General features: G+C 45.1%; 1 protein-coding gene and 2 pseudogenes across 3 annotated transcripts; all 3 read left to right on the top strand.

Annotated features, from left to right (window-relative positions):
• Positions 1-27,923, top strand: LOC129135366 (collagen alpha-2(XI) chain-like). Of its 3 annotated transcripts, XM_054679772.2 has the most exons (7): positions 1-1,624; positions 3,472-3,525; positions 3,647-3,690; positions 5,947-6,000; positions 6,709-6,745; positions 25,988-26,041; positions 26,565-27,923. In XM_054679772.2, exons 1-7 carry the CDS (start codon positions 1,580-1,582, stop codon positions 26,598-26,600), a joined length of 324 nt encoding a protein of 107 aa, XP_054535747.1. In that variant the 5' UTR covers positions 1-1,579; the 3' UTR covers positions 26,601-27,923. The 3 variants fall into 3 exon arrangements, with proteins under 3 accessions (XP_054535747.1, XP_054535748.1, XP_054535746.1); XM_054679773.2 differs by lacking the exons at positions 25,988-26,041; positions 26,565-27,923 and adding an exon at positions 9,641-9,788; XM_054679771.2 differs by lacking the exons at positions 25,988-26,041; positions 26,565-27,923 and having other exon boundaries at positions 6,709-6,956.
• On the top strand, positions 11,526-12,191 carry LOC134807959 (cytochrome c oxidase subunit 2-like; annotated as a pseudogene).
• LOC129143402 (ATP synthase subunit a-like) lies at positions 12,437-13,110 on the top strand (annotated as a pseudogene).

Here is a 27,923-nt window from a genome sequence, read left to right as displayed (position 1 = left end):
AATGCCAGGAAATCTGGGCTGTGGGACATGAGATTGGGCTGCCAGTGAGGATGGCACTGAGCTGACCACCCAGGACAATGGTGGCACCTGGGGCTATGGCGATGGGGGCCACACGGGCTGGGCAAGGCACTCTGGAGATGGCTGCCCAGGAGGATGATGACCTGGTAGGACCAGGCCTAAGCGACCCTGTGTGAGGCAGGAGAAGCCAGCAGCTTGCCCCCAGCAGTGTGCTGTGTTTGTGAGGAAGCTGCCGGCCCAGCAGGGCACCAGGAAAGCCCTCCGGTCTCCAAAGAGGGCTTGCACAGCTTTACCAATGGTTTTTTTCCAGGGTAGCTGCCAAGTCCTGGAATGAGCAAGACTCAGCTGCCCAGAGGGGTCCCTGCGGACAGCAGGGGCTGGGATGGGACACCTGATAGCCAGTGAGAAATGCAAGCACGACTTGGGAGAAACACAAGTCTTATTTTCAGTCTTACAGATAAGGCGATCCTCATTTTGTCATGTGCATTTGTGTACCCGCTGAATAGCAAAATAACAGCAAGAAAAGATGACAATTTATATTTTCATAGACCCAGAAAAAGTAACAGGCAACACTGTGTTTCAAATTTTCGATTAGTTGATTTTACAGTGCAAACATGGAAGAATCTGCAGCATGGTAGGAGAAAATAATTTTATTAATTTTATAATTTTACTGAGATTGCTATTTAAAATAATTAGATGTGGGGATACTACAGGAAAATAGGAAAACGTTCATGCTGCAGATGAGTTTTTCAGATGAGTTTTAACAAATATTTTTGAATCTTGAATCTTTGAATAAGATGAAATTATTCTGAATATGTGTGTTTGGGTGATAACAGTTGCCAACAAAAATATGGCTCATAACACCAGTTTCATTTGATTGCCTTCGATACATTTTTAAAAATGCTACACTACTTTATTCCACATTAGGTGAAATTTATTTTTTCTTAAAGTCAGATTTTATCATGTAAAAAAACATTCTGGATATGTAGGTAAATTTGATTTATTATCTGATTATAGGAGTTTCTGATTGTAACTGGCATTGTTTGGATACAGGAGAGTTAATTAATCATCATTAATGAATCACAGTTAATATGTCCATTACAGTTGAGTGCTACATCTTTACACTGGAAGAAGCAGTGGATGTGTAGCAGAAACTTTGGAGTGAAATAGTTCTGGGTTCTTATAATCCCTTCTCTGATATCTACCAACTCTGTGTCCTTAGGCAAGTTAATTACCATCACTTTCCTGATCCATAAAGGGAATAATACTAATATCTACAAAATACGGTTAGAGTGAAGTTTCATGAAGTGATGAATGTAAATAACCTGGCAGAGTGCCTGGGGATACAGCATGATTCATCACGATACCTACTAATATTAATACTGTCCAGTTAGAAAATTATTTAGATAAAATCATCTGGGTAATCATCACGGTGTATTAGCAACACAAAATCAATTTATAACCTCTTTTTACTCCTGCTGGAGAAGCTGTAAAGCCTAAAGATTTGCCTTCTCAGTTTCCTTCTGGCTAGAGCTAGTCATGAGACCTTGTGGCCAATGGAATGATACCAACATACAAGACTTCTGGAAAAACCGGACAGACTCAGGTGACCTAGATTTTAGCTGTTTGCCCCTTCTCTTTTCCCTTGTCTTTCTAATATCTGGGATGTGGGTGTGATGTTTGAAACTGTTCCAGCCCTGGACTCGGGCGTTCAGTCAGAGGAACGTGTGTGGGCTGAAGGTGGCAGCGCTGGGGTGGCAGAATGGGTGGCGATGGGTCCAGCAGGGAGCATAGGGTCGGGGGACGTGGGTGCCAAGGCCCAGAAGCCAGGAGGAGGCAGGAGGGACAGCATTGTGCCTAGAACCTGGGAAGAGACAGAGGGGATCCCCAAGGTGGGTCCCCAGTTTAAAGTCTCAGGTGCCCTCTGCTGTGGCCACAGATGGCCAGGGAATTGGAAAACCCCACTGCATGGAGTTGGCCCAGGCAGGGCTGGACACCCGTCGGGAGCACCCCAAGTGCAGGGTGGGCGACTGGGAGCTGGCCTGGGCGTACAGCTGCTGCCTGGCTGACTAAAATTCACCAATGGTTGCCGTGGTTCAGATGTCCCTCTCATGGCCATGACTGGGGGACACAGTAGAGAATGGGCACAGGCTCACAGGTCAGTGAGGACAGTGCAGGTGTCGGGGACTTGAGGGAGGGGAGTAGCACTGGGCAGGCCCCTGGCCAAGCCTGGATGACGGGGCAGGTGGAAGGGCAGGGAGTACCATGTGCCCGGCCGTGCACTGTGGACACGGGGGCTTCCCTGCTCCCGTCCTGGTGGCCAGAGTGAGGATGTTCTATGCTCCTTCAAGGACATCAACCGCCTCCCCTTCCTGGGACCTTGGACAAGGCGCACTGTCCAGGATCCCCCCACCGGCCTCACAGGGTCTGGTGAGTATGGCAGTGGGACAGGGCCACTCTTGGCCCAGGCTGCAGTGAGCACTCAGCCAACCTGGCCACAGTCTGGTCACCGGGGACCTGGTGTCTGCTGCCCACAGGCCTAAGGACCCCAACACCCATCCCAGCCCAGGCTCCCCAAGGCTGGGCAGATGAGGGTGAGAGGCCCCTGTTCGCTGGGACCCATTCTTGACAGGCTGGGCTGGGCTGTGCAGGGGCACACCCGCTCTGGGGGTATGTGGGGTGGGGACACTTCTGGGCCTGGTTCTGTTGGCCCCAAGGACAGACATGGCATCCCTGGCAACAGCTACACCAGAGGCTCAGGAGCCAGGAGACAGAGCCTAGGCCAGCCGGGCCCCTACTGGGGATGAGTTACAGGGGCTGCAGATGCAGAGGGACTCTCTGGGGGGGTCAGCACCAGGGGACAGACAGAGGCTGCAGTCCCCCCCGCCCCAGGCTGGGACAGAGGATGAGCCAGCCCCCACCCTTCCCCACCCAGCATTCCCCAGGGGCTGCTGTCACTCTGCCCACAAGAAGCTGTCCCAGGCTGTCACCATCTGACACTGCCCAGGCTCTCCCCTCAGAATCCCTGATTAGCAACTATGGCCACCCTAGTCCCTCCCACTAACCTTGGGCAGAGCACAGGGACCCTGATCTCATCTGCACTGCTGCCACCTCCACCCCCAGTATGGTGCATAACTGGGCTGGGAGGGGGATCCCAGGACAGTGCACGCTTGGGGAGCCCCAGCACCCAGGCAGTGGGAGGCCAGGGAGGAGCCGTCCCTGCTGGGCACAGCACAGTCACTGCAGACCATGGGTCGGCCTCAGCGCTGAGGACCCACCAGCACACAGGAGGTGCTCAGTAAATGCTGGAGGAGTAAGTGATGGTCCACGTGGTGTGAAACTCCTGTGCCCTGGAGCCCTACCCAGACTCCAGCACTGTGACATTTATTTCTCCCACCCCAAGACCCCCTCAGTGACACCCTGGGACCTTTAACAAATGCCTTTTTCTTCCAGGGTCCATTTGGACCTCAGGGCCCTCTAGGATACCCAGGACCTCCAGGTGTCAAGGTAACTGACCTCCAGGCTGGGGATAAAGGACTGTGTTGAAGGGAGTGAGATGGGGCCTCAGGGGCTCGCTCCTTCCAACCCACCTCCATCCCCTGGCCACTCTGTCATCCTCTAATTTCAGGGTGCAGATGGAATTTGGGGTCTGAAGGGCCATAAGATGCAAAGGTGAGCAGAATTTCCCAGCACCTCACTCCTGCCATCGCCGCTCCTCAGCCTGCCCCTGGCTGCCCTCCAGCTCCTGATCCCACCCTTCCACCCATGTTCTCAGAATCCTCCATTAGAGCTCCCGGCCCTCTGTCATCTGTGGGGTCATCTCACCTCCACCTTTCTCAGGGGATGGCTTTCTGAGGTTCAAAGGTGACATAGATGTGAAAGGTGTCAGGCTGAGTAAAGACCCCACACTGGCCCCAACTCCATGTCCTAATGATTCTCCACTCTGGAGTCCCCAAGCACCAGTTCATTCCCCGGAGGTCCCGGGCTCCTCAATTCCAGTGCTGTGCATCCTCGGGGGCCTGGTCCCTGCAGGACGGCAAACCCACGATCTGCATCGCGCTGGCCCTGGATCACCACACTCTCTATACCCCACAGGCACCCTCTCCTGCAACAGCTCCTGGGATCCACCAGCCCCACTCGGCCTCACTGGTGCCCCTTTCTCCTCTGGGCCCAGACCTCATCCCCAGGCCTCCACACTCACCTCTCCCACTCTCTCACTCACGGTGAGGCTGGAGCCCTGGTTCCAGAGGAGAGGATGGTCCCAGGGAGCAAAAGGAACACAATGAACTGACTAGAGATCCTGGGCTTCCCAGGGCTCGCAGGCAAGATGACGACGGGAAGAGAGGTCTGTGCCTGGACCCTCTAGGGATGTGGGCACTAGGTCAGGGCGGGCATGGGGGGTGCCCGCAGCTAACATCAGCCAGTTAATTGAAGATGGCCATGCATTAATTATGCTCCTCTCTCTATAAACGGCACCTTCTGGCTGCTGATGGGTTGAGGAGCCTATAGGAAAAGTCAAGGAAAAGCCGCTGTTGTGAAGAGTTGATTGGAGATGAGGCACAGAGTGGCTGCAGGTCCCAGGCAAAGTGAACATGCCCAGACTCAGAGCAGTGGCAGCTTCGAAAAGGGAGTGTCCAACAGCAGTGAGACCTGTGGTCTCCAGGGCTGACTCCCCCCAGCCCTCGCCATGTGCAGGCACTGTGCTAAGGTGTCCTCTCCATCCTGTGAGGTGGACGTGGACAGTCCTGTTTTGCAGATGAGACTCTCCAGAGGCACAGAAAGGCTTGGTCATCACATCGGCAGTGATGCACAGGCCAGGGGCTGAGTCAGGGCAGTCTGGCTGCAGAATTGCTGCTCCCAACCCTTGCTCCACCGCATCCCGGGCAGGAGGAGCCCTGGAGCATCAGGAGGAAGGGGACAGGTTGGGGAGTTGGGGTGTTGTGCCACGTGGGCAAAGGGCAGGGGGCCTGCAGGGTGACTGGTCTTGGTGGATGGAGCAGGAGTGGGTGCTGGGACAGATGGTACTGAGGTCGGCACGTGGGCTGCAGCTGGATCACAGTGACCCTGAGGACTTGACAGGGCTGCAGGCACAGGAAAGCAGGATCCCAGCACTAGAGTTGGGGAAAATTCGCCCTCTGGAAGGAGAGACTGCAAAAGGCAGCCATGGGGCAGGAGAGAAGGGGCTAGGAGCTGGGGTGTGTGGGTGCACCGGGGGATGGGGCATGGCCCTCACATGTGAGGGTCGGGGTCTCCAGAAAGTAGCACCTGGGCCTCCTCTCACTCCTAATTGCTCCCTGTCCCTCCACAGGGCAAGCTGGGTGTTCCTGGTCTGCCTGGCTACCCCGGATGCCAGGAACTCAGGGTGACACCGGGTGTGTGCCCCTCCTCCTTTTCACTTCCCTGACTTCGATTCCAGGGAGCACAGACTAGCAGAGCAGTGGGGGGCCCTCAAGAGTGTTTAGCGGCCCCCAATCTACAGATGAGAGAGAGGCCGAGAGCAGCAGGGGTTTGTCCCAGGCCACCTCATTTGTGGCAGGATCCAGGTCTCCACGCCGCTGCCTGCATGGCCTCTGCTGGCCCCCTCTGCTCCTTCCCGAGCCTGACCTCTCATAACTTCTCAATTTCCCCGCTTCTCCTTCCTCACCAGGGACTCCTGGGATTTCCTGGCTTTCCTGGAGTCAGTGGAGAGAACGGAGCCTGGGGAAGCTGGGGGTAGGGAGAAGGTGTGGAGGGAAAGGCTGGAGGGGTGTGGGGGGGGCTCTGTGGGGAGTCATGCCCCGGGGGATGTCCATTCCATTCCCACCAGGGCCTGTCAAGGAAGTCAGGGCCTCGAGGAGAATGGGGCCTCATAAGTGCAAGGGAGAGAAACGGGGAGCTCAAGGTCCAAACGGGTTTGGGTTTTTCTGACAACAACACTCCCCTCTCTAGGGTCCACAGGGTCAGCGGGGTCCCTGAGGTGCCACTGGGAAGTCTGGAGCTAAGGTGAGTGGTCTCTGCTGGGCTCCACCTGACCCCTGCCCACAGCCCCAGCTCTCCCTCAACCACCTGACCTTGGCGACAACTGAGGAGCAGCTCCTCCTACTCTGTTTCCCCCATAGGGAACATCAGGGGTGAAGGCCTCTATGGGCCCCCCAGAGAGAGGGTGTGTGTGGCATGAGTGTCCTCTCTCTCCATGCTCCCAGGGAGCCTGGGTGAGCCAGTTCCTTCCTCACCCCAGCGAGGACCCCAGCCCCTGCCCCCATTCTCCTGACTCAGCCCACCTCTGTCCCTAGGGTCTTCCTGATTAATGTGTCTGGTCCTCTGCCTCCCTTTCCCCAGGCCATAAACTCTAGTCTTGTCTCAGGGGCCAAGAGAAGCCCCTTTCCCCAGGAGGCCTTCACTGTCTCCCTGTAGTGACCTTGGAGCACTTATCCTGGCCTCTGCCCCAGAAATGGGCCCACCTCCCTAAGCAATGAGCCCTATTTCTGCTCCTCCTTCAGGGCCCACAAAGCACCCCAGGAGGCATTGGGAACCTGGGTCCCCCTGGAGAGATGGTCACTGGGAAGGGGGTGAATGGACAAGTATTTCAACTGAGGGATGAAAGTTGGTTTTCTGCCAATTTTGATTGGGGAGACATAAAAGAATGAGATGTGGGGAATACCAGGATTTTTTGAGGGGGCAAATAGGTTTTTGACCTCAATCTCTTTGCAGGGGGAGCCAGGACATTCAGGATCTCCAAGGATCCAGGGTGAGCCAGGTGTCAAGGAGACTGACAGCTCCAGGGCCCTACTTTCCAACCCCTTTCACCCCCCTCACTGCACCCCACTTTTCCTGTGACCTCTTTGAGCTGGAGCTCCTCTGTGGCCAGGAGTATCTGCTCTGGACCATACTCTGAATGAGCCCTTCCTCTCTTACCTCCAAGGGAAAGAGACCAGGGTCTCCCCCTATAGGCTGGACTTTCTGTGTCTGTCACATTGTCCCTGAGGGCAGTAGGGGGTGGCTGAAGGTGTCTTGGAAGCAGAGGCTGCATCCCTGATCTTCAAGACCCCCCAGATCATCTGTGCCCTTCACTTGTTCTGCAGTACCCATGTGGGGAGCATGGGGAGAATACAGTAGAGTTGGGGCAGCTGGGAGAGGCAGGACCACCAGGGCCTAAAGGACACTGGGGTCAGGTGACAGCCCCAAAGGGAACACTGCGATTTTGGGGGCATGGAGGCTGAGGCCTCTCAGCCCTTGTGAATGACAGCCCTGGGATTATGGGTGTCTGTGAGCAAGGATCTTGGAGTGTGGGGAGCCCAGGAGTTGGGGGATGCCTGGGAGGGAGGCTCTGGGAGTGGAATCTCCTGGGAGGATTCATGGGGTCTGGGATCCAAAGAGAAAGTGAGAAAGGCCCTGTGGCTAATACCCTGAAGCATCAGACGGCATGCAGTGAGTGCATGAAGTGGAGAGGGGGCACTTCGATAAAATCATCTTTCACCCTTCCTATACAATCAAAGATATCCTAGGTTTAATTTTTCTCCTCCTCCTTTTAATAATGCTAGCACTATCTTCACCTGACCTCCTGAGCGACCCAGATAATTACGCCTTAGCCAACCCCTCAAAATAGTTGTCTACTTTATTTTATGATCAGGATGAGCAACCTATTCAAACTATGACTAATTGGCACGTTACAAGCCATCGCCTAATTTCATATGAAGTTACCCTAGCCATCAGCCTATTATCAGTTCTACTGATAAGCAGCTCATTCAATTTATATATACTTAACACAAGAATCCCTCTGACTACTCTTACCATCATGACCCCTAGCCATAATATTATTTATTTCTATATTAGCAGAAACTAACCTAGCCCCTTTTGACCTAACAGAAGGAGAATCAGAGTTAGTCTCAGGTTTCAACATCGAATATGCCACAGGTCCATTTGCCCTCTTCTTTATAGCAGAATACATGAATATTATAATAATAAATTCCCTAACTACTACAATTTTCCTAGGTACAATTATACTCTATGTATTCACTGGAATTCTATACTACGTATTTCATTACCAAGACCCTCCTCTTAACCTCCCTATTTTTATGAATTCGAACAGCCTATCCCCAATTCCGCTATGATTAACTTACACATCTTCTATGAAAAAACTTTCTACCACTTACACTAGCATTCTGTGTATGATATATCTCAATACCCATCATAATCTCCAGCATCCCACCCCAAACATAAGAAATATGTCTGACAAAAGAATTACTTTGACAGAGTAAACAACAGAGGTTAAAATCCTCATATTTCTAGAACTACAGGAATTGAACCCATCCCTGAGAATCCAAAATTCTCCGTGCTACCTATCACACCACGTCCTAAAGTAAGGTCAGCTAAATAAGCTATCAGGCCCATATCCCAAAAATGTTGGTTATATCCTTCCCGTACTAATTAACCTATTAGCTCAGCTTATCATCTACTTTACTATTTCTACAGGTACCCTTATCACAATGCTAGCCTCACACTCATTTTTCCTCTGAACAGGCTTAGAAATAAATATACTAGCCCTCATCCCAATCTTAATTAAAAAATAAATCCCCGCTCCACAGAAGCAGCCACTAAATATTTCCTTATACAGGCAACCGCATCTAGAGTCCTCATAATCGGTATTCTCTCCAATAATCTGTTATCCGGACAGTGAACAACAATAAATACTGTAAATCAGTTTTCATCCCTAATAATAATAATAGCCTTAGTAATAAAATTAGGAATAGCCCCCTTTCACTTCTGAGTTCCAGAAGTAACCCAAGGAACTTCTCTAACATCTGGCATACTTCTCCTCACATGACAAAAACTAGCCCCTATTTCAATTCAATTCAATCAAATTTTCCCATCAATAAATATGAATATTCTCCTATCTATTTTAGTGGGCAGTTGAGGAGGACTCAACAAAACTCAACCATGTAAAATTTTAGCCTACTCCTCAACCACTCATATAGACTGAATAATAGCAGTACTAATGTATAACCCAAACATTACCATTTTTACCCTGATTATCTATTTCATCCCAACAATTGCTGCATTCCAAGTACTCAACCTGAATTCAAGCACCACAACCTTATCACTGTCTCACACCTGAAACAAATTAACATGATTAATATCTATAATCCTATCAATTTTATTATCCCTAGGACGTTTACCCCCATTAACAGGGTTCCGACCTAAATGAATTATTATCCAAGCACTTACAAAAAATAACAGTCTTATTATCCCAACCATCACAGCCATCATAACTTTACTCAACCTATATTTTTATATATGCTTAATTTACTCCACTTCAGTGACAATATTCCCCACATCCAATAATATAAAAAGAAAATGACAGTTCGAAAACACAAAACCCATATTATTTCTCCTCCCACTCATCATCTTCTCTACCTTCCTCCTACCAATATCTCCACTGACACTATTTATAATCTAGAAATGTAGGTTAAGTAAGACCAAGAGCCTTCAAAGCTCTTAGCCAGTACAGTATACTGAAGTTCTGCAAAAACCTAAGGACTGCAAAATTCTACTCTGTATCAATTGAATGCAAATGAATCACTTTAATTAAGCTAAGCCCTTACTAGATTGACGGGACTTAAACCCACGAAAATTTAATTAACAGCTGAACACCCTAATCAACTGGCTTCGGAGGAGACAGGTGGGAGAAGCCCTAGCAAGACTGAAGCTGCTTGTTTGAATTTGCAATTCAACATGAAAATCACCTCGGGGTTGGTAAAAAGAGGTCTTGACCTCTGTTTTTAGACTACAGTCTAATGCTTACTCAGCCATTTTACCTTTTTCTCACTTCACTTATGTTCACCAACTGTTGACTGTTCTCAGCCAACTATAAAGATATCGGGATATTCTATCTACTGTTCAGTGCATGAGCAGGGATAGTGGGTCCAGCTTTAAGCCTCCTTATTCAAGCTGAACTGGGCCAACCAGGTACTCTTTTAGGAGATGATCAAATTTATAATGTCATCATTACAGCTCATGCATTTGTCATAATTTTCTTTATAGTAATGCCAATTATAATTGGAGGCTTCGGCAACTGATTAGTTCCTCTGATAATTGCCCCCCCAATATAGCATTTCCCTGCATAAATAGTAGAAGCTTCTGACTCCTCTCACCCTCTTTCCTACTATTATTTGCATCCGCTATAGTAGAGGCAGGCGCTGGAACCGGCTGAACAGTCTACCCCCACCACCCCCCCCAACCCCTTAGCAGGAAATCTAACACATGCGGGAGCCTCTGTAGATTTAACCATCTTTTCACTCCATTTGGCAGGTGTTTCTTCTATTTTAGGGCTATTAACTTTATCACCACAATTATTAATATAAACCCCCAGCCATGTCCCAATATCACACACCCCTCTTCATCTGATCAGTCTTAATTACAGCAGTTCTTCTACTCCTTTCTCTCCCAGTCCTAGCTGCCGGCATTACTATATTGTTAACTGACCGCAATCTTAATACTACTTTTTTCGACCCAGTTAGTGGAGGTGATCCTATCTTATATCAGCATTTATTCTGATTCTTTGGTCACCCTGAAGTGTATATCCTCATCTTACTGGGCTTCGGATAATTTCCCATATCATAACATATTATTCTGGAAAAAAAAGAACCATTTGGGTATACGGGCATAGTATGAGCCATAATATCAATTAGCTTCTTAGGGTTTATCGTATGGGCCCACCATATATTTACAGTAGGAAGAGATGTAGATACACGAGCATACTTCACCTCTGCTACTATAATTACTACTATTCCTACTGGTGTCAAAGTCTTTAGCTGGCTAGCTACACTTCATGGCAGTAGTATCAAATGATCCCCCGCAATGCTCTGAGCCCTGGGATTTATTTTCCTTTTTACAACAGAAGGCCTAACCGGCACTGTACTAGCCAGTTCATCACTGGATATTGTACTACATGATACATATTATGTTGTAGCCCATTTCCATTATGTCTTATTAAAAGGAACCATATTTGCCATTATGGGAGGCTTTGTTCACTGATTCCCTCTATTTTCAGGTTATACTCAATCAAATCTATGCTAAAACTCACTTTGCTATTATATTTGTAAGTGTGAATTTAACTTTTTTCCCACAGCACTTCCTTGGCCTATCTGGTATGCCTCGATGTTACTCCAGTTATCCTGATGCATACACCGCATGAAATATTATTTCATCTGTAGGCTCATTTATTTCCCTAACAGCAGTAATACTAATAATTTTCATGGTCTGAGAAGCCTTCACTTCAAAATGAAAAGTTCTAATAGTTGAGCAACCATCTACCAACTTAGAATGACTATAAGGCTGTCCACCAACCCATCACACATTCGAAGAACCAACCTACATGAAGACCTAAGTGAAAAAGGAGGGAATCGAACCCCCCAGAGACTGGTTTCAAGCCAATCCCATAACCTCTATGACCTTCTCAATAAGATATTAGTGAAATTATTTCATAACTTTGTCAAAGTTAAGTTATAGGTTAAACCGTATATATCTTAATGGCCCATCCAGTTCAATTAGGTCTTCAAGATGCTTCATCTCCTATTATAGAAGAACTACTTACCTTCCATGACCACACCCTTGTCATTGTTTTCCTAATTAGTTCCCTGGTTCTATACATTATTTCTCTAATACTCACAACAAAACTGACCAACAATAGCACCATAGATGCCCAAGAAATAGAGACTGTCTGAATTATCTTGCCTGCTATCATTTTAATCTTAACTGCCCTCCCATCCCTACGTATGTTATATATAACAGATGAAGTCAATAAGCCTTCTCTCACCGTTAAAACAATTGGACATCAATGGTATTGAAGCTACTAGTGTACAGATTATGAAGAGTTAAGCTTCGATTCTTATATGCTTCCAACAGCAGACCTAAAACCAGAAGAATGTAGACTCCTTGAAGTCGATAATCGAACAATCCTCCCAATAGAAATTCCCATCCACATGTTAACCTCATCTGAAGATGTCCTGCACTCATGAACTATTCCCTCATTAGGTTTAAAAACAGACGCAGTCCCTGGACGCTTAAACCAATTTACCTTAACCACTACACGACCAGGCCTCTACTACAGACAATGCTCAGAAATCTGTGGATCTAATCACGGTTTTATACCTATTGTTCTAGAATTAGTTCCATTAAAAACTTTTGAAACTTGATCTATATCCACACCATAATATCACTGTAAAGTTACCCCAGTGTTAACCTTTTAAGTTAAAGATCGAGAGAAATCATACCTCTCTAGAGTGAATGCCTCAGCTAGATACTTCCACATGACCTATTATTGTATCAATAATGGTAACTTTATTTTCCATTATTCAATTAAAAATATCAAATTTCATCTACCATACACCCCCTTCACCAAAAATAAAGTACAAAAACATAACAACCCTTGAGAACTAAAATGAACAAAAATCTGTTCGCCTCATTTATCGCCCCAACAATCCTAGGGTTACCCACAGCAGCACTAATCATCTTGTTCCCCTCCACACTCCTTCCAACCTCCATCTAGTCAATAACTGATTAATTTCTATTCAACAATGACTAGTTCAACTTACCCTAAAACAAATAATTATACATAACATTAAAGGACAAGCCCGATCCCTTATACTGATATCTCTAATTCTCTTTATTGCCTTAACCAATCTCCTTGGACTCCTACCAGACTCATTTACACCAACTACCCAACCTTCAATAAATCTAGCTACAGCAATCCCCTTATGAGCAGGCACAGTAATCACGGGCTTCTGCTTTAAAACTAAAAACTCCTTAGCTCACTTCCTACCACAAGGCACACGCATACCACTTATTCCTATACCAGTATTCACCGAAACCATTAGTCTATTTATTCAACCAACAGCACTAGCTGTACGTCTAACAGCCAACATTACAGCCAGTCACTTACTCATGCGCTTAATTGGAGGAGCCACACTAGTATTATCAACTACTAACCTTCCCACAGCTTCAATCACCTTTATTATTCTAATTCTTTTAACCATGCTCCAATCTGCTGTGGCCCTTATCCAAGCTTATGTCTTTACGCTTTTAATAAGCCTTTATTTATATGACAATACATAATGACCCACCAAACACACACCTATCATTTAGTCAAACCCAGCCCTTGACCATTAACAGGGGCTCTCTCAGCTCACCTAATAACATCTGGCCTAGCTATATGATTTCACTTTAACTCTATTACTCTTTTAACCCTGGGCCTACTAACCAATACACTGACTATATATCAATGGTGATGTGACATTATCCGAGAAAGTACATTTCCAGGCCATAATACAACAACTGTTCAAAAAGGTCTCCGATGTGGAATAGTCTTATTTGTTATCTCAGAAGTATTTGTCTTTGCTGGATTCTTTTGAGCATTCTACCATTCTAGTCTAGCCCCAGCTCCAGAATTAGGAGGACACTGATCTCCAACAAGCATTTCTCCCCTTGACCCCCTGGAAGTACCCCTCCTGAACACATTTCAATTACTTGAGCCCATCACAGCCTAATAGAAAATAATCAAAAACAAGTAATTCAAGCACTACTTTTCACAATTATCTTAGGCATTTGCTTCACCCTCCTACAAGTCTCAGAATACTGAGAGGCTCCCTTTGCTTTTTCTGATGGAATTTATGGCCCAACATTTTTTATAGCTACAGGCTTTTATGGACTTCACATCATTATTGGATCAACTTTCCTTACTATCTGCCTTCTCCGCCAATTAAAATACCACTTTACATCCAGCCATCATTTTGGCTTTGAAGCCACCGCCTGATATTGACACTATGTAGATGTAGTATGACTATTCTTGTATATTTCTATCTACTGATGAGGGTCTTACTCTTTTAGTATAAACAGTACCATTGACTTCCAATCAATTAGTTTCGATAGTATCTGAAAAAGAGTAATTAACCTAACACTAGCCCTAGTAATCAACACCCTACTAGCCCTGTCACTTATAGCTATTACATTCTGGCTCCCACAACTTAATATTTATACAGAAAAATCCAGCCCCTACGAATGAGGATTTGACTCGTTATCCTCCACCCGCATTCCTTTCTCCATAAAATCATTTCTAGTAGCCATCACATTCCTCCTATTTGACTTAGAAATCACCCTACTGCTACCCTTACCATGAGCCCTTCAAACAAGTAACCTGACACTAATAATTAGTACATCCCTTATGCTAGTTATCATTTTAAGCCTAGGTTTAACTTATGAATGAACTCAAAAAGGATTAGACTGAACTGAATTGGTAAGTAGTTTAAGCCAAAATAAATGATTTTGACTCGTTAGTTATGATAGAACATGTTTACCAAATGCCCCCTATTTACATAAATATTATATTCACATATACCATATCACTTCTGGGGTTATTAATCTATCAATCCCACTTAATATCAGCAGTTCTTCTACTCCTTTCTCTCACAGTCCTAGCTGCCAGCATTGCTATATATAAATACAACTTTTTTCCTACTATGCCTAGAAGGGATAATATTATCATTATTCATCATAAATACCCTTATAACTTTATTTACTTATTTATTTATTTATTTATTTTATTATTATTATACTTTAAGTTTTAGGGTACATGTGCACAATGTGCAGGTTAGTTACATATGTATACATGTGCCATGCTGGTGTGCTGCACCCATTAACTCGTCATTTAGCATTAGGTATATCTCCTAATGCTATCCCTCCCCCCTCCCCCCACCCCACAACAGACCCCAGAGTGTGATGTTCCCCTTCCTGTGTCCATGTGTTCTCATTGTTCAATTCCCACCTATGAGTGAGAACATGCGGTGTTTGGTTTTTTGTCCTTGTGATAGCTTCTGAGAATGATGATTTCCAATTTCATCCATGTCCCTACAAAGGACATGAACTCTTCATTTTTTATGGATGCATAGTATTCCATGGTGTATATGTGCCACATTTTCTTAATCCAGTCTATCATTGTTGGACATTTGGGTTGGCTCCAAGTCTTTGCTATTGTGAATAGTGCCTCAATAAACATACGTGTGCATGTGTCTTTATAGCAGCATGATTTATAGTCCTTTGGCTATATACCCAGTAATGGGATGGCTGGGTCAAATGGTATTTCTAGTTCTAGATCCCTGAGGAATCACCACACTGACTTCCACAATGGTTGAACTAGTTTACAGTCCCACCAACAGTGTAAAAGTGTTCCTATTTCTCCACATTCTCTCCAGCACCTGTTGTTTCCTGACTTTTTAATGATTGCCATTCTAACTGGTGTGAGATGGCATCTCATTGTGGTTTTGATTTGCATTTCTCTGATGGCCAGTGATGGTGAGCATTTTTTCATGTGTTTTTTGGCTGCATAGATGTCTTCTTTTGAGAAGTGTCTGTTCGTGTCCTTCACCCACTTTTTCATGGGCTTGTTTGTTTTTTTCTTGTAAATTTGTTTGAGTTCATTGTAGATTCTGGATATCAGCCCTTTGTCAGATGAGTAGGTTGCGAAAATTTTCTCCCATTTTGTAGGTTGTCTGTTCACTCTGATGGTAGTTTCTTTTGCTGTGCAGAAGCTCTTTAGTTTAATTACATCCCATTTGTCAATTTTGGCTTTTGTTGCCATTGCTTTTGGTGTTTTAGACATGAAGTCCTTGCCCATGCCTATGTCCTGAATGGTAATGCCTATGTTTTCTTGGGTTTCAGGGTTTTTATGGTTTTAGGTCTAACGTTTAAGTCTTTAATCCATCTTGAATTAATTTTTGTATAAGGTGTAAGGAAGAGGTCCAGTTTCAGCTTTCTACATATGGCTAGCCAGTTTTCCCAGCACCATTTATTAAATAGGGAATCCTTTCCCCATTGCTTGTTTTTCCCAGGTTTGTCAAAGATCAGATAGTTGTAGATATGCGGTGTTATTTCTGAGGGCTCTGTTCTGTTCCATTGATCTATATCTCTGTTTTGGTACCAGTACCATGCTGTTTTGGTTACTGTAGCCTTGTAGTATAGTTTGAAGTCAGGTAGTGTGATGCCTCCAGCTTTGTTCTTTTGGTTCAGGATTGACTTGGCAATGTGGGCTCTTTTTTGGTTCCATATGAACTTTAAAGTAGTTTTTTCCAATTCTGTGAATAAAGTCTTTGGTAGCTTGATGGGGATGGCATTGAATCTATAAATGACCTTGGGCAGTATGGCCATTTTCACGATATTGATTCTTCCTACCCATGAGCATGGAATGTTCTTCCATTTCTTTGTATCCTCTTTTATTTCACTGAGCAGTGGTTTGTAGTTCTCCTTGAAGAGGTTCTTCACATCCCTTGTAAGTTGGATTCCTAGGTATTTTATTCTCTTTGAAGCAATTGTGAATGGGAGTTCACTCATGATTTGGCTCTCTGTTTGCCTGTTATTGGTGTATAAGAATGCTTGTGATTTTTGTACATTGATTTTGTATCCTGAGACTTTGCTGAAGTTGCTTATCAGCTTAAGGAGGTTTTGGGCTGAGACAATGGGGTTTTCTAGATATACAGTCATGTCATCTGCAAACAGGGACAATTTGACTTCCTCTTTTCCTAATTGAATACCCTTTATTTCCTTCTCCTGCCTAATTGCCCTAGCCAGAACTTCCAACACTATGTTGAATAGGAGTGGTGAGAGAGGGCATCCCTCTCTCGTGCCAGTTTTCAAAGAGAATGCTACCAGTTTTTGCCCATTCAGTATGATATTGGCTGTGGGTTTGTCATAGATAGCTCTTAATATTTTGAGATACGTCCCATCAATACCTAATTTATTGAGAGTTTTTAGCATGAAGGGTTGTTGAATTTTGTCAAAGGCCTTTTCTGCATCTATTGAGATAATCATGTGGTTTTTGTCTTTGGTTCTGTTTATATGCTGGATTACATTTATTGATTTGTGTATGTTGAACCAGCCTTGCATCCCAGGGATGAATCCCACTTGATCATGGTGGATAAGCTTTTTGATGTGCTGCTGGATTCGGTTTGCCAGTATTTTACTGAGGATTTTTGCATCAATGTTCATCAAGGATATTAGTCTAAAATTCCCTTTTTTGGTTATGTCTCTGCCCAGCTTTGGTATCAGGATGATGCTGGCCTCATAAAATGAGTTAGGGAGGATTCCTTTTTCTATTGATTGGAATAGTTTCAGAAGGAATGGTACCAGCTCCTCGTTGTACCTCTGGTAGAATTCGGATGTGAATCCATCTGGTCCTAGACTTTTTTTGGTTGGTAAGCCATTGATTATTGCCACAATTTCAGAGCCTGTTATTGGTCTATTCAGAGATTCAACTTCTTCCTGGTTTAGTCTTGGGAGGGTGTATGTGTCGAGGAATTTATCCATTTCTTCTAGATTTTCTAGTTTATTTGCGTAGAGGTGTTTGTAATATTCTCTGATGGTAGTTTGTATTTCTGTGGGATCGGTGGTGATATCCCCTTTATCATTTTTTATTGCGTCTATTTGATTCTTCTCTCTTTTCTTCTTTATTAGTCTTGCTAGCGGTCTATCAATTTTGTTGATCCTTTCAAAAAACCAGATCCTGGATTCATTAATTTTTTGAAGGGTTTTTTGTGTCTCTATTTCCTTCAGTTCTGCTCTGATTTTAGTTATTTCTGGCCTTCTGCTAGCTTTTGAATGTGTTTGCTCTTGCTTTTCTAGTTCTTTTAATTGTGATGTTAGGGTGTCAATTTTGGATTTTTTCTGCTTTCTCTTGTGGGCATTTAGTGCTATAAATTTCCCTCTACACACTGCTTTGAATGTGTCCCAGAGATTCTGGTATGTTGTGTCTTTGTTCTCATTGGTTTCAAAGAACATCTTTATTTCTGCCTTCATTTTGTTATGTACCCAGTAGTCTTTCAGGAGCAGGTTGTTCAGTTTCCATATAGTTGAGCGGTTTTGAGTGAGTTTCTTAATCCTGAGTTCTAGTTTGATTGCACTGTGGTCTGAGAGACAGTTTGTTATAATTTCTGTTCTTTTACATTTGGTGAGGAGTGCTTTACTTCCAACTATGTGGTCAGTTTTGGAATAGGTGTGGTGTGGTGCTAAAAAAAATGTATATTCTTTTGATTTGGGGTGGAGAGTTCTGTAGATGTCTATTAGGTCCGCTTGGTGCAGAGCTGAGTTCAATTCCTGGGCATCCTTGTTAACTTTCTGTCTCATTGATCTGTCTAATGTTGACAGTGGGGTGTTAAAGTCTCCCATTATTATTGTGTGGGAGTGTAAGTCTCTTTGTAGGTCACTCAGGACTTGCTTTATGAATCTGGGTGCTCCTGTATTGGGTGCATATATATTTAGGATAGTTAGCTCTTCTTGTTGAATTGATCCCTTTACCATTATGGAATGGCCTTCTTTGTCTCTTTTGATCTTTGCTGGTTTAAAGTCTGTTTTATCAAAGAGTAGCATTGCAACCCCTGCCTTTTTTTGTTTTCCATTTGCTTGGTAGATCTTCCTCCATCCCTTTATTTTGAGCCTTTGTGTGTCTCTGCACGTGAGATGGGTTTCCTGAATACAGCACACTGATGGGTCTTGACTCTTTATCCAATTTGCCAGTCTGTGTCTTTTAATTGGAGCATGTAGACCATTTACATTTAAAGTTAATATTGTTATGTGTGAATTTGATCCTGTCATTATGATGTTAGCTGGTGATTTTGCTTGTTACTTGATGCAGTTTCTTCCTAGCCTGGATGGTCTTTACAATTTGGCATGATTTTGCAGTGGCTGGTACCGGTTGTTCCTTTCCATGTTTAGTGCTTCCTTCAGGAGCTCTTTTAGGGCAAGCCTGGTGGTGACAAAATCTCTCAGCATTTGCTTGTCTGTAAAGTATTTTATTTCTCCTTCACTTATGAAGCTTAGTTTGGCTGGATATGAAATTCTGGGTTGAAAATTCTTTTCTTTAAGAATGTTGAATATTGGCCCCCACTCTCTTCTGGCTTGTAGAGTTTCTGCCAAGAGATCTGCTGTTAGTCTGATGGGCTTCCCTTTGTGGGTAACCCGACCTTTCTCTCTGGCTGCCCTTAACATTTTTTTCTTCATTTCAACTTTGGTGAATCTGACAATTATGTGTCTTGGAGTTGCTCTTCTCGAGGAGTATCTTTGTGGCATTCTCTGTATTTCCTGAATTTGAATGTTGGCCTGCCTTGCTAGATTGGGGAAGTTCTCCTGGATAATATCTTGTAGAGTGTTTTCCAACTTGGTTCTGTTCTCCCCGTCACTTTCAGGTACACCAATCAGACGTAGATTTGGTCTTTTCACATAGTCCCATATTTCTTGGAGGCTTTGTTCATTTCTTTTTATTCTTTTTCTCTAAACTTCCCTTTTCACTTCATTTCATTCATTTCATCTTCCATCACTGATACCCTTTCTTCCAGTTGATCGCATTGGCTCCTGAGGCTTCTGCATTCTTCATGTATTTCTCGAGCCTTGGCTTTCAGCTCCATCAGCTCCTTTAAGGACTTCTGTGCATTGGTTATTCTAGTTATACATTTGTCTAAATTTTTTTCAAAGTTTTTAACTTCTTTGCCTTTGGTTTGAATTTCCTCCTGTAGCTCAGAGTAGTTTGATCATCTGAAGGCTTCTTCTCTTAACTCGTCAAAGTCCTTCTCCGTCCAGCTTTGTTCCGTTGCTGGTGAGGAACTGCATTCCTTTGGAGGAGGAGAGGCGCTCTGCTTTTTAGAGTTTGCAGTTTTTCTGCTCTGTTTTTTCCCCATCTTTGTGGTTTTATCTACTTTTGGTCTTTGATGATGGTGATGTACAGAAGGGTTTTTGGTGTGGATGTCCTTTCTGTTTGTTAGTTTTCCTTCTAACAGACAGGACCCTCAGCTGCAGGTCTGTTGGAGTTTGCTAGAGGTCCACTCCAGACCCTGTTTGCCTGGGTACCCACAGCAGTGGCTGCAGAACAGCAGATTTTCATGAACTGCAAATGCTGCTGTCTGATCGTTCCTCTGGAAGTTTTGTCTCAGAGAAGTACCTGGCCGTGTGAGGTGTCAGTCTGCCCCTACTGGGGGGTGCCTCCCAGTTAGGCTGCTCGGGGATCAGGGGTCAGGGACCCACTTGAGGAGGCAGTCTGCCCGTTCTCAGATCTCCAGCTGCATGCTGGGATAACCACTGCTCTCTTCAAAGCTCAGATGAAAATGCAGAAATCACCCGTCTTCTGCATCGCTTATGCTGGGAGCTGTAGACCGGAGCTGTTCCTATTTGGCCATCTTGGCTCCACCCCTCCTTATAACTTTAAATATACATTTTACCCTAGCAACCGTAGTACCCATCACCCTACTAGTATTTGCTCCTGCAAAGCCACAGTGGGCCTTGCCTTACTAGTTTCAATTTCCAACACATATGGCTTAAACTATGTGCATAACCTAAATTTACTTCAATGCTAAAAGTTATCATTCCAACAATCACACTGCTACCAATAACATGACTCTCTAAAAATCCTATACTCTGGATCAATATAACCACTCACAGCCTAATTATCAGCTTTATTGCCCTATTATTCTTTAATCAATTCAACAACAATCTATTCAACTTCTCATCAACTTTCTCCTCTGATCCCCTAACATCACCCCTTCTAATCTTAACAGCCTGGCCATTACCTCTTATAATTATAGCAAGCCAGTATCACCTCTCCAGTGAATCCCTCCCACAGAAAAAGCTCTATATTTCCATATTGATCTCCCTACAAGTTTTTCTAATTATAGCATTTACAGCCACAGAACTAATTATATTTTATATTCTCTTTGAAGCTACACTTATCCCCACCTTAATTATTATTACCCGCTGGGGCAACCAACTAGAATGCCTCAATGCAAGCACATATTTCTTACTTTATACACTAGTAGGATCTCTCCCCCTACTTATTATACTTACTTACACCCAAAATATCCTAGGCTCACTGAGCATAATAACATTTAATATCCAACAACTATTAATTTCCTGATCCAACAACTTTATATGGTGTGTAGAATGGCTTTTATGGTAAAAATACCCCTATACGGACTTCACCTATGACTTCCTAAAGCCCATGTAGAAACTCCTATTGCCAGTTCAATAGTACTTGCAGCAGGACTCCTAAAACTAGGCGGCTATGGCATAATACGACTTAACCCTTATCCTCAGCCCCCTGACAGAATATATAGTCTATCCCTTCCTCATGTTATCCTTATGAGGTATAGTTATGAGAAGCTCTATCTGTCTATGACAAACTGATCTAAAGTCACTTATTGCATATTCCTCCGTAAGCCATATGGCACTTGTTATTATGGCTATCCTTATTCAAATCCCCTGAAGCTTTATCTTGCAATTATCCTCATAATTGCCCACGGACTTACTTCGTCCCTACTTTTCTGCCTAGCAAATTCAAACTACAAGCGAATCCACAGCCGAATCATATTACTCTCTCGAGGGCTTCAAACATTATTTCCACTAATACCCTTTTGATGGCTTATAGCAAATTTTACTAACCCTGCCTTACCCCCCTCCACTAATCTAATAGGCAAACTCCTCGTAAGAGTGGCTTCACTCTCCTGATCAAATATTACCATTATGCTTATAGGATGTAATATATTAATTACAGCCCTTTATTTCCTTCACATGCTTGTCACAACACACCAGTGAACACTTACTTATTATATTAACAGTATTAAGCCCTCCTTTACATGAAAAACTATATTAATATTTATACACCTTTCACCTATTCTCCTATTATCTCTAAACCCTAAAATTATTATACAGTCTATACCCTACAAATACAGTTTAATCAAAACATGAGATTATGGATCTAATAATAGAAGTCTGCTTCTTCTTATTTACCAAGAAAGTGTGCAAGAACTGCTGACTCATGCCCCCATGCCTGACAACATGGCTTTCTCAACTTTTAGAGGATAAGAGCTATCTGTTGGTCTTAGGAACCAAAAATATTGGTGCAACTCCAAATAAAAGTAATAATCACGTATTACCATAATAACCTTAATCTCCTTAACCTTAGCAATTATTATTACCTTCATCAACCCTTACAAGAAGAACTTGTACCTATATTACGTAAAAATAGCTATCACATGCACCTTCACCATTAGCCTCATTCCCACAAGACTATATCTACAGACCAATAACCCATCATCTCAAACTGATATTGAATAACAATCCAAACCCTTAAACTCTCATTAAGCTTCAGACTACTTCTCCATAATGTTTATTCCAGTAGCACTATTTGTCACCTGATTATAGAATTCTCTATATGATATATAAAGTTAGATCCTAATATTGATCAGTTTTTCAAGTATTTACTTATTTTCCACACCACAATATTAATTCTAGTTACCGCCAACAACCTTTTTCAACTTTTTATTGGATGAGAAGGTGTAGGAATTGTGTCTTTTCTACTAACTGGCTGATGACATGGCTGATCAGATGCTAATACAACAGCCCTGCAAGCGATCCTACATAATCGCATTGGCGATATTGGCTTCATTTTAGCTATAGCCTGATTCCTCACATCCTCCAATACATGAGAGCCTCAACAAATATTTATCCTAAATCCTACCCCCGATCTTCTTCCATTAATTGCTGCTTCTCTTAGCAGCAGCAGGAAAAACAGCCCAACTTGGCCTCCACTCCTGACTTCCTTCTGCCATGGAAGGCCCAGCCCCTGTCTCAGCCCTACTCCACTCTAGCACTATAGTTGTGGCAGGAGTGTTCCTACTTATTCATTTCCACCCCTTAATAGAAAATAATGTGTTAATCCAAACCCTTACACTATGTCTAGGGGCTATTACCACTTTTTTACAGCAATCTGTGCTTTAACACAAAATAATATTGAAAAAACCGTAGCACTCTCCACCTCAAGTCAACTAGGCCTTAGAATAACCACAATTGGCATTAATCAACCACACCTAGCATTCCTACACATCTGCACCCACGCCTTTTTCAAAGTTATATTATTTATGTGTTCAGGATCCATCATCCACAGCCTCAACGATGAACAAGACATCTGAAAAACAGAAGGACTATTTAAGACTTTACCCCTTACTTTCTCCTCCCTTATTACTGGCAGCCTAGCACTTATGGGTATGCCCTTCCTCACAGGCTTTTACTCTAAAGATCTCATCATCGAAACCGCAAACACGTCATATACCAACGCCTGAGCCCTCTCTATTACTTTCATTGCCACTTCCCTAACAAGTGTCTACAGTATGCAAATTATTTCCTTTGCCCTAATAGTACAACCCCACTTCCCAACCCTAATAACATTAATGAAAATATTCCTTCCCTAATAAATCCAATTAAACACCTTATAATTGACAGCATCTTTGCTGGGTTTCTCCTCACCAATAGCATTGCCCCTGCTTCATCCCCACAAACAACAATAGCACCTCATTTAAAACTTGCAGCCCTAGGTGTAAACATCCTAGGGCTTTTACTGGCTATAGAACTGAGTTCTATAATTAATAATCTTAAAATAAAACACCCATTACAAATATTCAACTTTTCTAACATATTAGGATTTTACTCAATCACAATTCACTATATAACCCCTCACTCAAGCCTATCTATAAGCCAAAACCTGGCATCACTTCTATTATCTAATTTGACTAGAAAAGTCCATACCAAAAACAATTTCACAAACCCAAATCACAGCCTCTGTTACTATAACTACTCAAAAAGGCCTAATTAAATCTTATTTCCTCTTCTTTTGTTCCAACCTTTTTGAGTTTACTCTTAAGTATTTAATCTGTTGCCCTGAGTAACTTCAATTATAATATCAACACCAGCCAACAATTCAACCAGCAACCACCACCAATCAACACCCACAATTACAGAAAGCACCTGCACCCACAGAATCCTCATGAACCAACCCTGGCCCCTCACTCTCAAAAATTACTCAACTTCCCATACTACTAAAATTAACTAGAACCACCAGCCCATCATACTCAGCTATTCATCAAATTAACACCAACTCTACTGCTAAACCCAATAATAATGTTCCTAAAACCTCAATGCTTGATCCCCACTCCTCTGGATATTCCTCAATAGCCATCGCCGCAGTATAGCCAAAAACAACCATCATCCCCTACAAGTAAATCAAAAAGACTATTAATCCCATAAAAGCCCCACCATAATTTAGTACAATAACGCAACCCACAGCACCACTAATAATTAACCCTAAGACCCCATAAATTGGAGGTTTAGAAGAAAAACCTACAAATCCCATAACCAAAAGAACACTTAATAAGAACAAAGCGTATGTCATTATTCCCACATGGATTATAACCATGACTAATGATAAGAAAAACCATTGTTGCATTTCAACTATAAGAACACTAATGACCATAATACATAAAACAAATCCACTAATAAAAATCATTTATTATTCACTCATCGACCTCCCCACTCCATCTCATATCTCTATATGATGAAACTTGGGCTGACTTCTTGGCACCTGCTTAATCCTTCAGATCATCACAGGGTTATATCTGGCCATACATTACACACCAGATACCTCAATTTCTTTCTCTTCAGTCGCCTATATTAACCGAGATGTGAACTACAGCTGAATTACCCGCTTTTTTCACACTAATGGTACTTCAACATTCTTCATCTGCCTCTTCCTACATGTCGGCCGAGGCTTATATTATGGCTCATTCATGTATTTGGAAACCTGAAACACTGGCATTATTCTCTTGCTTACAACCACAGCAACAGCGTTTATAGGCTATGTGCTTCCATGAGGCCAAATATCATTCTGAGGTGCTACAGTAACCACAAACCTAATATCAGCTAGTCCATATGTCGGGACTGACCTTGCCCAGTGAATCCGAGGTGATTTTCAGTTGACAAAGCCACTCTTACACGATTCTTCACCTTCCATTTCATCTTACCTTTCATCATTATAGCCCTAACAATTCTCCACCTTCTATTCCTTCACGAAACAGGGTCTAATAACCCCTCAGGAATCTCATCACACTCCGATAAAAGAGACCCTCTTCCTAGGGAGGCGGTGTGGGGGATTGGCCAGAGTGGTGGGAAAAACTACAGGGAAAGGACACAAACCTTCTGAAAGGTCGGAAGTTTCTACAGAGCCCCAGGAGGAGAATAGCTGAAGGCAGCTGTTCTATAACCCTGAGGTAGAGGGCAAGGAGTAGCTACAAGGGAGTGTGGGGGAATTTTTCTTAAACGAGATTGTTCACTTACATCAACCAGGAACTGACCTTTGATCATCCGTGCGCCTGACATTCCCTGAAAGGGGAACAATAAATGTTAATTACCTACAGGTTGTGTTGGCTCCAGGTTTTCACCATTGTGCCTGCACTGAATAAAAGCAAGCAGCTCCAGCTTCTCACAGCTGCTCTCTGGCCACTGGGGCCAGGCAGTCACCTAGCTGCCTTACACTGCATGCCTGTGTCTGAGTACTCATTTCATCCATCAGCCAGGGTCTGTGGGACAGATCTGGCAAGGCGGCAGGCACTGTCTGTACAGAGGGAGAGGGTGGCATGTGCCTGTGGTAGTCTGTGTTGAGCGGGCTTAAGGGGCTGCGACCTTGATCCTTGTTCTCTCTTTGGATCAGGGTCTTGATTTTCCTGGAGACCCTGACCCCCCTGGAGAAGGTGACTCGGGTGTCTTAGGGAGGGGGAAGGGGAAAAGAGGGTGGGGCTTCTATGAGGAGCCTCCATGTGGCTAATGGGCTTGGGTACTGGGAAACTGGAGATATGGCAGGACAGGCAGGGGGATGGGAGGATTGGCAGTTTTAGGGGTGATGCCAGCCAGGTTGGGGCCTCCTCTGGCCTTGCTTCACCCCTGCAGGGCCGGGACAGTGCTAAGGGTGACTGTGGCAAGGATGGCGAACCAGGACAATCTGTGAATGACCAGTGACCCCACCACCCCCACTGAGCCCCAGCCTTCAGCCCCTTAGCCCTCTTCTATACCCACTCCTGAGAGGTCCCTTGGCTGGAGGCCAAACACACACCCATCCCAGTTCTTCTCTTCCTAGGCATTCCCTGGTCCTGCTGGGGAGAATAGAACCCCTGGGCCACTAGTCAAGTGGGTGAGTGAGGTGGGCTCTGGGACCTTGGGAGGCAGTCCCTAGGCCATGTGGTAGAGATTGGGCAATGGCTGGTGGGGCGGGCAGGGAGATGCCTGGTATCTGTGCTGTCCCTGATGTGTGCATGGCGACGGGAGGCATGAGCACATGGGTTTGAGTCTGTGACGTCCTGGGTATGTTGTTCCTGAGGTTTGGTGAACATGTTCTCAACAGCGGTGGTCATGTTTACTGACCAATCAATGGACACTGGTGGAGGGACTGGCCAGCTTTTCTGCTGGGCCAGAGGTTAACCTGGGCCTCCAGGTGGGGTGTGGGCGACTGGCTCTTCCCGAGATGCACAGACGCCTGTGCGTTTTCGAAACAGGACCTCTGCATCTGTGTGTGTGCCATGTGTGTGCAGTGTGTGCAATGCATCTATAGTATGTGCATGTGTGCAGTGTGTGTGTGTGTGTGTGTAGCACAGGAAGGGGAAGAGTGGCGCCTGGCTGCCCAGGCCTCATGTTCTCTCCCTCCGTCCCATTTGCAGGGTCTCACTGGCATGCCTGGTCCCCAGGGCCGATGAGGAGTAAAGCCCAGGTGAAAGAGAGGCTGCCCCTGGGTGCTGGAGCCTCCCCTCTGCCTTTCTGCCCCTCAGGTGCCTCTGTCTCCAGATGTCTACCCACCACCCCCATCCACGTATCCCATGTTGACCCCTTCTGGGGACAGGGGTTTCCTATAGTTATTGCTGCCCTGGGGCTCCCAGGCTTCGGGCCCTCCTCCCTGCCTCACCCCTTCCACTTTGAACCCCTGCTCCAATTCACATCCCCTCTGCTGCCTTTCAGGACACATTCCTTGTGTGCATTTCTGGGCCTCCAGGTGCTGTGGGTGCCTTGGGTCCCACAGGCCCAGCTGGTGCTGATGGTCTGAGGGGCTCTGGGGCCCAGTGTGAGTCACTGCAGGCGAGGGCTGGACTTGAGGAGGAAGGTGAAAAGCCCGGGGAGGAGTGCAATGTGGGGTGCTCCTCCCCGTCCCTGGGGTCCCCTCAAATCTGCAGGGTCAGCAAGGCCAACCTGGAGCCACAGGCCAGGCTGGGCCTTCCAGTCCTGTGGTGAGTGACTGGGATGGGGCTGGTGAGGGGTGAGGGTGGGCGCCCTGGGGCAGCCAGCTAAGGCCCTGCAGGAAGTGGGAGGCGATGGGAGAACCGAGTTTCCTCCTCTCTCTGGAGAGAGGGACTTCTGTCTCCCCAAAGGGACCCCCAGGGCTTCCTGGCTTCGGGAGCGATGCTGGAGCCGAGGAAGAGAAGGTGAGTGACAGACACATGGCCAGGTGTGTCTCCCATCACCCTCAGCCCTGAAGCCTGTGGGACTCTGAGGGGCCTGCTCTGCTCCAGGCCCCCAGCCACCAGGCCCCGGGGTCCCTGCTCAGTGAGGGCCACCCACAGACCCTGCACCCAGGGCATTCTCTGTGTCTTGGCCTTTCTCCCCCATCCACGTGACTCCTCCTGTGTTCCCCAACCACCTGCTCCCTTCTCTAGGGGCCACTCAGGTCTCACTGGACTGATTGGGTCCCCTGGGGGAGCAGGGAGAGAATGGGGATCAGGGTCTTCCTGGCCCTCAGGGCTCCCCTGAACAGAAAGGGAGAGGTGAGTACAGGGCCTGGTCCTGGAGGGTGGGGTGAGGGGTGGGGAGTGGGAGGATGGGGTTAAAACTCAGCTGTGGGTGAGGGAGCTACTTTTTAAAATTGTATATAGAGATGTGGTCTCACTACGTTGCCCAGGATGGTCTCCAACTCGAGCAATTCTCCCACCTTGGCTTCCCAAAGTGCTGGGATTACAGCATGAGCCACTGCGCTGGGATGACTTCTATTTTCTAAAAGCAACTCTACTGGGAGATTTATGCTGAGGAAA

Source organism: Pan troglodytes, chromosome 13 (genome assembly GCF_028858775.2).
Source record: "Pan troglodytes isolate AG18354 chromosome 13, NHGRI_mPanTro3-v2.0_pri, whole genome shotgun sequence".
Lineage (NCBI taxonomy): Eukaryota > Metazoa > Chordata > Mammalia > Primates > Hominidae > Pan > Pan troglodytes.
Note: the sequence above shows the minus strand (reverse complement) of the source record. Positions and strands in the feature narration are given on the sequence as shown.

Bases quoted from the DNA above. Each gene is read 5' to 3' on its own strand.
- LOC129135366 (XM_054679771.2), top strand. From the start codon at position 1,580: ATGATACCAACATACAAGACTTCTGGAAAAACCGGACAGACTCAG. The intron at 1,625-3,471 runs GTGACCTAGATT...TTTTTCTTCCAG, and splicing joins GAAAAACCGGACAGACTCAG to GGTCCATTTGGACCTCAGGG. The intron at 6,001-6,708 runs GTGAGTGGTCTC...ATCTCTTTGCAG, and splicing joins CTGGGAAGTCTGGAGCTAAG to GGGGAGCCAGGACATTCAGG.